The sequence below is a fragment of the Lissotriton helveticus genome, chromosome 4_1 (assembly GCF_964261635.1).
Source record: "Lissotriton helveticus chromosome 4_1, aLisHel1.1, whole genome shotgun sequence".
Lineage (NCBI taxonomy): Eukaryota > Metazoa > Chordata > Amphibia > Caudata > Salamandridae > Lissotriton > Lissotriton helveticus.
In genome coordinates, this window is record NC_136063.1 from 1,253,446,788 (window position 1) to 1,253,460,242 (window position 13,455).

General features: G+C 51.5%; 1 protein-coding gene across 7 annotated transcripts in view; it reads left to right on the forward strand.

The window, feature by feature from the left end:
* Positions 1 to 13,455, forward strand: part of C4_1H18orf63 (chromosome 4_1 C18orf63 homolog) — a 1,754,940-nt gene that overhangs the window by 143,602 nt on the left and 1,597,883 nt on the right. For all 7 annotated transcript variants that reach the window (XM_078687809.1, XM_078687806.1, XM_078687816.1 and 4 more), the window contains exon 2: positions 11,428 to 11,590. In XM_078687809.1, the coding sequence (XP_078543935.1) occupies positions 11,457 to 11,590 (134 nt within the window). In that variant the 5' untranslated portion in view covers positions 11,428 to 11,456. The remainder of the gene's footprint in view (positions 1 to 11,427; positions 11,591 to 13,455) is intronic.

Here is a 13,455-nt window from a genome sequence, read left to right on the forward strand (position 1 = left end):
AGTTCCCCTTCACAAAGATCCATTTTTCATGATAGAGATGAAGGGGTGGACAGACAATCCCCATCGGCTGCCATTATGTGTCTGTAAATGGATACCGTGCCTTTTAGAATCCTTCCAGAGACCCTCGGTATCCTATGATGCACAGCCAAAGGCCAGTTACTTTCAGTTCTTTTTTCCGGCTCCTGCTAGCAGGACCGTGGAGCATTGAGCTCTACCTTCAGTGGTATATTTTTCAATTATTAAGCCCTCTAAAATTAGTTTGAGTGTTTAACTCGACGTCTTTGGCCTTTTCCTTCCTTTTGCTGTCTTTTTTGGGCAATTAGCCCACATTTTTTTTGTCAAAATGCCATCTTTAGTTGACAAGTGCCCTGAATGTGGCAGGAAGAAGGCCAAGTCGGACTCCCACAGAGTTTGTATTCTCTGTCTACCTACTTCTCATGTTCCTGAATCCTGTGCCATCTGTAAATCCTTCTCCGGGAGGACCCTGCATGACAGGGAGAAGATTCGTCTTCAAGGCCTGGTGCAAAGGAGACAACAGGCTGCAGGTGGGACATCTGGGCAAGGAGAGAGTCTTTCCTCCTCCACAACCCATACGTCGGCCACTCGGGGGCTCGCCAGTCGAAAAAAGGCTCAAATACGACGCCGGTCCTGGTCGACGTCGAAGGGGACAACATCGATGTCGAAACCAGGTATGACGACGATATGCTCCCCGTCGACTCAGGGCTCTGGGTCTAAGCGACGGCGAAGATCAACGTCGAGGGGATGGACGTCAAGGCCTCGTCTGAGGTCGACGTCGAGGACATCCCAGTCAACGTTGTCACACCATCGCCGTCAATCTGGGTCTAGGAGACATCGGCGCTCGCTGTCGAGGCGACACCGCCGCTCACCGTCGACGTCAACGCGACGATCGACGTCAAGGAGAAGACCGACGCCACAAAGAAGATCGACGTCGAGGAGAAGTTCGAAGTCACAAAGAAGATCGACATTGAGAAGTAGACTATCGATGTTGAGGAGGTACCATCGTAGCTCAACGTCAAGAGACCAGTCGCCCTCTGTGGTCAGCCTCTCAACGTCTGCAAGTTCTAGATCACGACGACGTCCGGGCTCGCCGTCGATGGGCACTACATCCAGGGCTCCCTCTTTAAGGCTAGCCCGCAAACGGAGAAGGGTAGTATCTACCTCCGACTCTGAGTATTCCAGGACCTATTCTCCAACTAGGACACTAGACCCTGCTTAGCCTGTGGCTCCTTGTCAGTTGCCTCTGCGGCCCAGGACTCCTACTCCTCCGCCTCCTCCTAAAACTCCTCCGCCACCTCCTCCTCCGCCTCCTCCTCCTCCGCCTCCTCCAGCTCCGCGTCCTCCTCAGCCTCCAGCATCTCCCCTTGTGCCTGTGATCCTTGCAGAACCTAGAAGGCCAAGATCACGGTCCCGGCCAAGACATCACTCTCGCAGCTGGCACCGTTCTTCTACAAGGTCTCACCGGCGCTGGTGTCACTAGAGCTCACTTTCTCGATATACTAGGGACACGGCGTCCTCTAGTGAAAGGAGATACTCTCCCACATTATCGGACTCCACCTCTGAGATTGGCACCTGTCGATGACATTTCCACATTTCAGGAGGTTCTTGTGAGGGGAGGGGCGAAACTGGGCATTGCGTTGTCTGTGCCTACTCCCACTACGTTGGTGATTATTGAGATGCTACAGCAAAGGCAAACTTCTCTTCTTCTGCTTCCTTTGTTACCCAGATTGGAGGAACCGGCGATGGAATTATTCCTTACGCCTGCCTCGGTAAAATCTGCGCCTTCGAGGCTCCAGAAGAAATACCGTCCCCCGGACTCTGACCCTGCATTCCTTCAGGTGGACCCCCCCCCCGATTCCGTCATTGTGGTGGCGGCGAAGAAGCAGCATGCTACAGCCCCCCTTGTCTACAGTCCCTCCGGACAAGGAAAGCCGTAAGCTGGACTCTATGGGGAGGAAAGTCTGCAACACTGCAGCCACATCGATGAAGGCGGCTAGTTCTACTGCCCTGCTGGGCCGTTACGACCGTTCCTTGTGGGAGTCTCTTCACCAGTGCATGGACCTCCTACCTAGGGACGAATGGGAGGATTTCTAGGAGGTACTCAATGAGGGACTGATGGTCTCTAATCAGATCATCAACGTGGCGGAAGACACCTCTCTCCTTGCAGCCCTGGCGTTACTCTCCGATGGCATTCCTGGTTGCGTCTCGCCTCTTTAAAACCTGAGGCTCAGCAGCGCGTTGCAAACCATCCATGCTGCGACTTCGCCTCCAGGTTCTACCAACCAGGGACGCTGGGGAATGCACTGTGGATCAACTGGTCGAACAGCTTTCTCTACGCTTTCCGACCCATTCCCCTGATCCCAACAGTGTTGATCAAACGTTCCCAATCACAGGGCAAGATGATCCTCATTGCCTCAGAGTGGCCCTGTCAGTGGAGGTTCACCAATCTATTACACCGGTCTCCTGCCGCACCTTCGCTTTCCGTGTCGGTCGGACCTTCTCACGAAGTTCGGAGGGCAGATGGTGCACCCAACCTCTCGGCGTTGAATTTGGCAGCATGGCTCCTGAGCTAGTGCAGTATGGACATTTAAATGTCCCTCAGAACTGTATGGAGATCTTAAAAGAAGCTAAAAGACCGTCTACACGGAGTTCCTAAGCATATAAGTGGAAGAGATTTTGCATTTGGTGTGCCTCTAAGAATGCAGATCCTACCTCCTGCAAGGAGGATGTCATTCTTCCTTATTTGCTGCATTTGGCTCATTCTGGCCTGAATTTTCATTCCATAAAAGTTCACCTAGCAGCTTTAACTGCGTATAGGCATTGTCCTTCACAAACTTCCTTTTTCCAAATCCCAGTCATCAAAGATTCTTTGGAAGGGCTGAAGAAAGTGTTTCCTTCAATTTGGCGTCCTTCGCCTCCGTGGGAGCTTAATGTGGTGCTTTCTAGGCTAATGCAGGAGCCTTTTGAGCCCATTCATAAGGCTTCTCTCCAGCATCTGTCCTGGAAGGCAGGTTTCATTGTAGCCAAAACATCAGCTCGCAGGGTGAGTGAAATTCAGGCTCTCTGTTCAGGCTTGAAAAATCATAAAAAATGCACTAGACCGGCAGGTCTAGTAAACTACAAAATCTCCTCGACCTAACTGAAAGGCACTTGACCTCAAACTCTGAAAACTGAGCAAATGTGTTTACGTTGTGAGCAATAAAGATGCCTTTAAATCTTGCTATCTTGTCACATTTCCTCTGCTTTCAGAGGCAGAGGTCAAGTGTCAGTTTATATTCCTACCCGCCAGAAAGGGCGAGTAGGACCTAAAAATAGCTCAACCATAATTAATCTGACTCGCAAATGTGAGCGGTCGAGTGAATTTTTCGAGCCCTGCTGTTGTCAAGAGCCTTACACAGTGTTTCATTCTTCTAAGGTAGTCATGAGAACTCACCCTAAATTCCAATAGTAGTGTGCAAGTTTCATGTGAATCAAACTATTTCTTTACCCACATTTTTTCAGCATCCTTCCTCTCCTGCTGAGAGATCGTTTCCTTCTCTGGATGTTAGAAAGGTGTTGAAGTTCTACTTAGATAAGACTGAGGAGATTCGTAGATCGGATCAGTTGTTTGTTAACTATGGTTGCGTCAGGACTGGTCTTGCGACCTCCAAGCAATCCATCTCCAAGTGGATCATGTCCTGTATTCAGTTGTGTTATCAGAAAGCCAACAAGACGCTAGTTCGTAAGCCTAAGGCTCACTCTACCAGAGGAAAAGCTGCTACAGCGACTTTACTCCGTAATGTCCCTATTGCAGAAATCTGTAGGGCTGCCCCTTGGAAGTCTGTCCATACCTTTACTAAACACTACTGCCTGGACACTGATGCCAGGGCAGATGCTCACGTTGGGCAGGCTTCACTGAGAAATCTGTTTGCACAATAGTGGGTCTGTCTGTTTCTTCCACCACTGGGGTTTGTTGTTGGGAATGGGCTTGCTATTCTATTCTCATGATTATGACTATACCCAGAGCTCCTCTACTACAGAAGGAGTAGTTTCTTACCTGTAACTCCAGTTCTGTAGTTAGGGTATCTGAAAGAGACACGTTAGTGATAGATTCCTTACCTTAGAATATCCCCAGGCGTCAGACTGGATCCGGAAAATTTTGCACAGCAATACCCCTGCGCACCGGCAGGCGTCGTCCGCGGCTCCGCGTCCGTCGTCGGCGTCGTTAGCTCCAGAATGACGTCGTCGGAGTACTTAGACGCCGGCCATGCGCGCTAACGTCAGTTCTTCTTTTTTCCGCGCCAGCTAGCACAGATCCGGAGAAGCTCTACCCCTTAGTCATTTTTTGACTAAACTTTTTGATCTTTTTGATCATTTCTCTACTCGAGTCTTCGACTCCGACGGTGCCGGTAGGGAGGCCCGGGTTCAAACCCTATTCCAAGTGCGACCGACTGATGTCGGTTACCGACCCCCATCGCCGGTGCCTGAAGTGTTTAGGCCTCGACCACGACGACCGCACCTGCTCCGACTGCCGGGCCCTGACGTCGGATATATGACGGTACAACGCGTACCGTCACAACGCATACCTTTACAACGCGGCCGTGACAACGCAAGTCGTTACCACGACTTGCGTTGGGGGGGCGCGGATTTCGAATAGTTTAATTTACTATTCTAACACCAGTCCCCGTGGACCCTAGGGAAGGTGTTAGGATAGTAAATTAACTATTTTTAGACCTTGAGCGCCCTCCAGCGCAAGTCGTGGTAACGACTTGCGTTGTCACAGCCGCGGTGTAAAGGTACCGCGTTGTGAAAACATCGTTGTAAACGATGTTTACCCTGACGTCTAAAGCTAGGCAAAGCGGTCCCGCAAGCGACTCGAGCTCCAGCAGTCGGCCCCGCGCAGCTCCAGGTCCCGGTCCCACAAGAGGTCGAGGGACCGGTCGCGGGATCGGAGTCCTCGCAGCTCCGGGAGTGGACATCGGTCGTCAGGATCCAAGTCCTCAGGTAAGAGGCATGAGAGGTCGGAGAGACCTCATCGTTCCTCCGACCCACCCCGACGCTCTCATGATACGGCCGGGGGTTCGGGTGACACCACCCACGCGGCATCGACGGAGTCGCAGGCGTCGCCGCCTGCCCCACACCTTTGGGTCCCTGGGCATGACGCGACGCCAGCGGAGGTCGAGCGGTACCTCATGGCCATGAGGTCCCTCCCTCCGCAGCCGGGCCCCGTGGCGCCTCCGGGCCCACCGGCCCCGGCTGGAGGGCCTAGCGGGTCGGGTGCTTCGGCTCCGACGCCGTTGGGTGCTTCGGCCTCGGCGCCGCCGGCGACTTCGGTCCCGGCGCCGCAGGCCCTCACTGGATCCGCTTCCGGATCCGGGTCGTCGCCGGTCGACCTCACGACCTCACCGGCACCGGCCCTGCGGGTGTCGCCCCCAGCGCCCACTATGGACCCCGTCCCCAGTCCTCCCTTCGGTCCGGATCTGGCGCCGGAGCGACGGCGCTGGGCGCCGCTTCCGAAGGCCTTTGGAGATTTCTATTTCCACGAAACGGCCCCGTCTGATGACCCTGCTCTGCTGGAGATGGGTGACGGAGGTGATTGGGAGGGGTCTGTGGACCCTCTGGCACAAGACTGCCAGTCTCAGCAGGACTGGGACATATGAGTTGGGGAGGCCAGTGGTATTGACACTTGGCCAGACACTGGATTTGTCTCCCCTCCCACCGTGTCTACGGAAGAGGGGGCTGCTTACAGTGTAGTGTTGATGAGGGCGGCCAAGGCCTTAAACCTTGAGCTCCCCGTCGCGGCCGTGAGGACTAACCTCCTCACTGAGGTCCTTAAACCGCAAGCAAGCTCCAATGAGCCTCTGCTGCCGTTTAATGAGGCCTTGTGTGACGTTCTTGTGGGCACTTGGTCCAAGCCCGCCACAGGTCCGCCTGTGGATAGGAACGTGGCCAGACGCTACCGCCCGGCGACCCTTGCTTTTTTTCCACCCATCCCACCCCGAGAGCCTGGCCATCCAGGCCTCCACTTCACAGACCGCATTCCCGACAGCTCCGCCCGATCGGGAATCCAAGAGATATGAACAATTCGGGAAGAAAGTGTTCTCGTCCCTGAGTTTGGGACTGCGGTCTGTCAACACCGCATGTCTCTTGGGCCTCTACACCCACACCCTGTGGGACACGGTCGCGGAAGTGCTGCCACAATGTCCGGAGGAGGTCCGGACTAAACTCGGCCAAGCCCTTGTGGAGGGCCGAGATGCAGCAGGATATTCCATCCGGTGTGGGCTGGATACCACGGACTCACTGGGCAGGGCTATGGCAACGACGGTGGCGGTTCGACGCCACGCCTGGTTGAGGTCCGCCAACTCTTCGGCCGATGTCCAGGCCACTCTTCTGGACATGCCGTTCGATGGCCGTCGCCTCTTTGGCGACAAGGCAGACCATGCGCTTGAGCGTTTTAAGGACTCCAGGGCTACGGCCAAGTCCTTGGGCCTCTCGGCCACACGCCAGCAATCGGGTGCCTTTCGCTCCTTTCGTGGCCACGGAAGGGGCGCCCCCACACGTGCTGCCAGCCACGCACCGCAGAATGTTCAACAGCGTGGTGGTGGCCGTGGAAACCGCCGTGGCGGCGGTCGGGGACACCGGCGAGGCCAGTCCACACCTCCCTCCGCAGCACCTGCCTCAAAACCTTCCTAGTCCGTGTTTTCAGGCCCATGTGCCGCCAGTGGGGGGCAGGGTTCGCCATCACCTCTTCCACTGGCGCACTGTCTCGTCGGACAGGTGGGTGCTGCAAATCGTCCGAAGGGGCTACTCCCTCCCCTTCGAGGCGACCCCTCCAGCCATGCCACCGCAATTCCACCGCGTGTCTTCTGCAAGAGGATGTCACGGCCCTCTAGGCCAAGGGGGCCATTGAGCGTGTTCCTGGGCCAGAAGTAGGGTGTGGTTGTTACTCCCACTACTTTCTGGTACCCAAGAAGGGCAAAGGGGGCCTACGCCCTATCTTGGACCTACGGAACGTCAACGGCTTTCTCCGGAAGGAGAAGTTCAAGATGCTGACTTTGGCTCAGGTCTTAGCTGCCCTGGACCCTGGAGACTGGATGGTAGCGTTGGACTTGCAGGACGCTTATTTTCACATCCCCGTCCTGCCGGCCCACCGGCGTTACCTGCAGTTCAACGTTGGCCACGAGCACTTTCAGTTTACCGTGCTCCCTTTCGGCCTTACCAGCGCCCCATGGGTGTTCACAAAAGTGATGGCAGTGGTCGCAGCTCATCTGCGCAGGTTAGGGGTGTCAGTCTTCCCCTACCTCGACGACTGGTTGTTGAAGGCGGGCTCGCCCCAGACAGTCGTCAGCCACCTCCAGACTACGGCCGACCTCCTGCACTTGCTGGGGTTCTCCATCAACGTGCCGAAGTCGCACCTGTGTCCCTCTCAGAAGCTCCTCTTCATCGGAGCGGTTCTAGACTCGGCGCAGTTTCGGGTTTATCCTCCCGAACAGCGGCTCTGATTCCGATCTTTCAGCCTTTATCCCGAGTCTCGGTCAGGTTGACGCTGCGGCTTCTGGGGCTGATGGCCTCCTGCATCCTTCTGGTGCATCACGCCCGGTGACGGATGCGGGCTCTGTAGTGGGACCTGAAGTTTCAGTGGGCTCAGCATCAGGGCAACTTGTCCGATCATGTCTTGATCTCGGAGGGCACTGCAAGACAGTTGCAGTGGTGGCTCACGGACCGCGATTGGGTCAGTGGCAGATCCCTCTCCCTACCCCACCCGGAGCACGTGGTTGTGACGGACTCGTCCCTCCAGGGCTGGGGAGGCCACATGGGAGAGGCGGAGATCAGAGGCCTCTGGTCTCCGGCGGAGTCCCGGCTCCATATCAACCTTCTGGAGCTGCGGGCGATCTGACTAGCACTGAAGGCATTCCTCCCCTCTGTCCGGGGGAGTGTAGTGCAGGTGTTCACGGACAACACCACCGCCATGTGGTACTGCAACAAACAGGGCGGGGTGGGGTTGTAGACCCTATGCCAGGAGGCGCTACGTCTTGCAGTGGCTGGAACATCAGGGCGTGACCCTGGTGGTTCAACACCTGGCAGGTTCTCTGAATGCCAGGGCGGACGAACTCAGCCGTCGGTGCATGATGGATCACGAATGGCGTCTGAACTCGGACGTGGCGCAAGGCCTCTTTCAGCAGTGGGGAGAGCCTTAGTTAGATCTATTCGCAACAGAAGAGAACACGCAATGTCATCAGTTCTGCGCGTTGGAATTTCCAAGGCGGCACTCGCTCGGAGACGCTTTTCGTCGCGAGTGGAGTTGCGGTCTAGTGTACGCCTTTCCGCCTATACCACTTCTGCCCAGAGTGCTGAAGAAGATCAGGCGCGACCGGGCACAGGTTATCCTTGTGGCTCCGGACTGGGCACGAAGATACTGGTATCCCGAGCTACTCAGCATGTCAGTCGATCCCCCGATTCGTCTGCCTCTTCGGGAGGACCTTCTGTCGCAGCAGCAGGGGACGGTTCTCCACCCGAACCTGTCCAGCCTCCACCTACAAGCTTGGAGATTGAGCGGCGACAGTTGAGGCCATTTGACTTACCTCCCGAAGTCTGTAATGTCATTCTGGCAGCCAGGCGTCCCTCCACAAAGTCTGTATACGCCTGCAGGTGGAACAGATTTGTGGCATGGTGCACAGCAAAGGCTGTGGACCCACTCTCTGCAGCCCTTTCTGAGGTTCTCCTCTTTCTTCTTTCTCTTGCCCAGCAGGGCTCTGCTCTGGGCACTATCAAGGGGTACCTTTCTGCCCTTTCCGCCTTCTTAAGGCTACCTGATCAGCCTTCCTTGTTCAAGTCCCCCATTGTAAATAGGTTTTTGAAGGGCATCACACACATGTTTCCTCCTGTTCCTTTCCTGATGCCCCAGTGGGACTTGAATCTTGTACTTACTTACCTAATGTGTGCTCCCTTTGAGCCGCTCCATAACTGTCCTCTCCATCTTCTTACTTTGAAGACTGCTTTCCTGGTTGCCATCACCTCTGCCAGGAGAGTGAGTGAGCTCCAGGCTATTTCTTCAACACCTCCTTTCCACTCTGTCCATCCGGACAAGGTTGTGTTGCGGACGAGACCCTCTTTCCTGCCCAAGGTTGTCACGGCTTTCCACATCGGGCAGTCCATTACCTTGCCCACCTTCTTTCCGCCTCCGCATCCCTCGAAAGAGGAAGAGAGGCGCCACCGTCGGGACCCAAAACGTGCGCTCTCTTACTATCTGGATCGCACACGCCAGTTCCGGGTGGATGACCAACTCTTTGTTGGTTACGTGGGCGCTAAGAAGGGAAAAGCGGTGCACAAGCGGACCATCTCTCAGTGGATCATCTTGTGTATCCAGGCATGCTACTCCTTGGCTAAGAAGGAGCCCCCTGTTGGATTGCGGGCTCATTCCACTCGGGCCACGGCGACTACCACTGCCCTGGGCCAAGGAGTGCCCTTGCAGGACATTTGCCAGGCAGCTACGTGGGCCTCGCTGCACACGTTTGCACGACACTACTGCCTGGACAGCCAAGTCCGGAGGGATGGCTTCTTTGGCCGTTCCGTCCTCCAGGACTTTCTGGTGTGATTATTGGTTCGCAGACCCACCACCGGGGTTGGTATTGCTGGGGTATCTATTCTAAGGTAAGGAATCTATCACTAACGTGTCTCTTTCAGATGCACAAGTTACTACTTGTGTAACGATATATCTGTAAGAGACATTAGTTAGTGATAGATTGCTTACCGACCCACCCATCCTCCCCGTTCTGCGAACCGATATCTAGGGTTAAGGTCATCCCCTTTCAGGGCCCTAGTTTCATGGCACCAGTGTTGGTTCTATCATGGCTCTGCGTATCTGGCGCGGAAAAGCTGTGTATCAGAACTGACGTCAGCGCGCATGGGCGGCGTCTAAGTACTCCGACGACGTCATTCCGGCGCTAACGACGCCGACGACGGCCGCGGAGCCACGGATGACGCCTGCCGGCGCGCAGGGGTATTGCTGTGCAAAATTTTCCGGATCCAGTCTGACACCTGGGGATATTCTAAGGTAAGGAATCTATCACTAACTAATGTCTCTTACAGATATATCGTTACACAAGTAGTAACTTGTGCATCTCTGAGATAGTCATAAGTAACCCGCCCTCCTCCCCGGTGGATGAAACAGTGATATTCTGAATGCAGTAGGCCTTGCTGTATACACCTTCAAAAAGAACTGAAAGTAACTGGCCTTTGTCTGTGCATCATGGGATACCGAGGGTCTCTGAAAGGATTCTTAAAGGCACTGTATCCATTTATAGACACATAATGGCAGCCTATGTAGCTTGTCTGTCCAACCCTTCATCTCTATCATGAAAAAGGGATCTTTGTGAAGGGGAGTTTCTCTATGTGTGAAACTTAGTAAAATAGTTAAATTTAACTGTTACCTGGCTATCTTTTTCACTTCAGGATGAAGTAATAGCCAGCGTAGTCTAGTTGTTTTTAGGCTGCATTATTGTCTTTTATTATCTCTTAACTCCTTGCATGCTGATGATGAGCTCAGCTCGTCATGCAGCACGTTGGCCGCGTGCTTATGACGAGCTGAACTCGTCATGACCTCCGCAGAACGCCCACGCGGGGATAATTACCCCGCTTTGCTGGGCATTCAATTGAGCGGGCGTGGCCATGACGAGCTCGTCATCAGCACACGGCCACCGTGCTGCATGACGAGCCGAGCTCGTCATCAGCACCGTGGCGCCGCGCGCGGCCCCCCCACGCCGCGGGGGAATTAGCCCCGCCGATGGGGTTAAGTGGCTATGCAGGACTGCAGAAGAGGCCAACTTAAGAGACTATATCTAATGAAGTACTCCGGGGTCCACGCACATGGGCGGGACTATTCATATGATTATGACTATCACAGAGATATCCCTACTACAGAACTGGAGTTACAGGTAAGAAACTACTCCTTAACCCGGGCCCCATAGCAAGGCTTTATAATGTGTATGCATAGGTGCGTGCTATTTGTTGGCTAGGCACACGGTTGAATGACAGTTTGTGGTTGTTTGTGTGTGCAAGTATGCGTTCATGCATGTGTCCATGGGTGTCTGTATGTTTCTGTGTGCATGGTTGGCTGACTGCTCGTTTTCCTTGTGTGCATGCAAGTCTGTTCATGTGTTTCCCTGTCAGAACATGTTAATGTATGTGTGCCACTCTCATACAGGGAGTGACACGTGCATGCACCATACAAGGTCTAACAATTTCGATTTTGTCACCGATTATTTTCACTTCATTTAGTGCTTATATGTAATTTGTACTTGTTTTTGCGTTTCCAAACCTTTTTCACAATACACTTTAGAAATCAAGAATAATAGCTCGAGTTAAGATATATTTGTTTGATAGCGGCAATAGTGTTAGTTTATATCTAACCACACTTTTCTTATTCCGTAGTTTATAATTGTGATTAACCGTAAAGCATCATGAATGAAATCCGATGCGAGTCCTTATTTTTCACCACTTTGCCCGATCTACGAACATTGTGCGCGGTCAAGATCTTCTTGAGTCCAGATATCAACAAAACGAGTTTAAGGGACGCTCAGATAAAGCTCTGCAGGTAAAATATTGTTACAAATACAGCAGATGTGCTCTCTCTACTGATTTGTAGGAGTATTATGCCATCTGTTGGCGAAAACTATACTGCTTCTTAGTTTTCTGTAATCAAAAATATAACATTTCTGCATGGCTGGTGTACCTTTTCATAAAAATGTTTGTTTTTAGATCTTAGTTCACATTGTGGGTGTCTGAAGCCTGTTTTTACCAGTGTTTTTAAATATACAAAAAACGGATTTAATGTCATTGCACTAGGGACTATTTAAATTCAAAAAGTACTATGAATATTAATACATTAAATTATTTGTCTCCTAAATACATTGTCTGCTGAAAGCAATCGGTTTTATATTTTATTTTTACACTGTCAGTCTTTTTTGAAATATTTTTGTCAGTACGCAAAGACAAGCAAGGCCTTTTGACTATAACAGTGCGTGTTGACTATAACTTGCTTTAAACGCTAGAATACCTTGGATTTAATTATGGAAAACACATTTGTTTACATATCCATGTCAATTGTAGTTGGAGGATGATTCCAGAATCGATAATAATATTTGTTGAATACACATGTAGTTTTCAATTCAGTAGATTATTCAATATTTTTCCGCACATTTTCCCTCCATTCATGTTATGTTTCAGCCGTAATCTACTTTATGGCCCTCACAGGACAAATAACTGGGAAAGCAATAAGGGATATAGCATTAAGCAGTTCAATTCAATCTCTTTAGACTTCGGTGTGATACGAAGGATTTTCTTTTATATTCTCTTGTAATGTGGCATGTAACCCTAATTACGATTATTAGAGGGTGGAGCTGACTGTTGCCAAGGAAGTTTGCGGTTGGACATGGCCCTTTTTTTGCAGAGTCGCACTGCAGATTGTTTTGTGCACTGGTTCTGAACCTGTTTTTGTTGGCATTAGGGCTCTGTTCGCTTTTTCCCTGGTAACCAGCGCTTAAGTACTTGTGCGATCTCCTTCAAACATTTGACCTAATTGGCATGAATAATTGACTTGGAAGTCCCTAGTAAATGGTACTGCAGGTACCCAGAGCCTGTAAATTAAATGCTACTATTGGGCTGGCCTGCAGCTCTCTTTGTACCTCCCTCTAAATTAGCCTTTTAAAACATGTCTCAGGCCTGCCACTGCAGCCTCTGGTACAGTGTTGGACTGCCATTTTCACCTGATAAAAGAAACATTTTGATAGGCCTAAACCTTCTTTTTTAATACAAATAACCCCCCTAAAGTAGACCCCAAAGGCTTTTAGGGCAGGGTATATTATATTTAAAAAGTAATACATTATTTTTTAAGTCAGGCCGCGAAAAATCACAAAAATGTTAGCAAACTTGCAGGACTAGTGACATAAATAATCTACTCGACCTAACTGTAATTCTCTTGACCCGTAAATTGGTTTCAAATTATGTGATTCTGGGCAAATATTTAAATTCACTGAGCCATCGATTTCTTCATTATCACATATGAGAGCACCTTGAAATGTGCGAGTTTAACATGTCTGCTGTACAAAAAACTCTTATGTTTGATTTAGTGGACTCATTTTTTTTGCTCCATATAGAATACAACTTTAGCCACATATAGGATATACGACCCCTGACTTGCCTCTTAGTTAATTAACAGTATTGTTATCAGGACGGGGTCAGGAATGTTTCTCAAATCATGTAAAAAAAACGATCTCTTTTAATAAAATATAACTAGAACATGAAGTGGTAGCTCACTGTAATTTGCGAACAGCACATTTTCTATTGAAATGGCTTCAAAATGTCTCACTGTCATGCAGTTTTACGGTATACAACCTTTACCACGCAACTTTTACCACGACCTACCTTTACCACGCAACTTTTACAACGCAGGACCCTTTA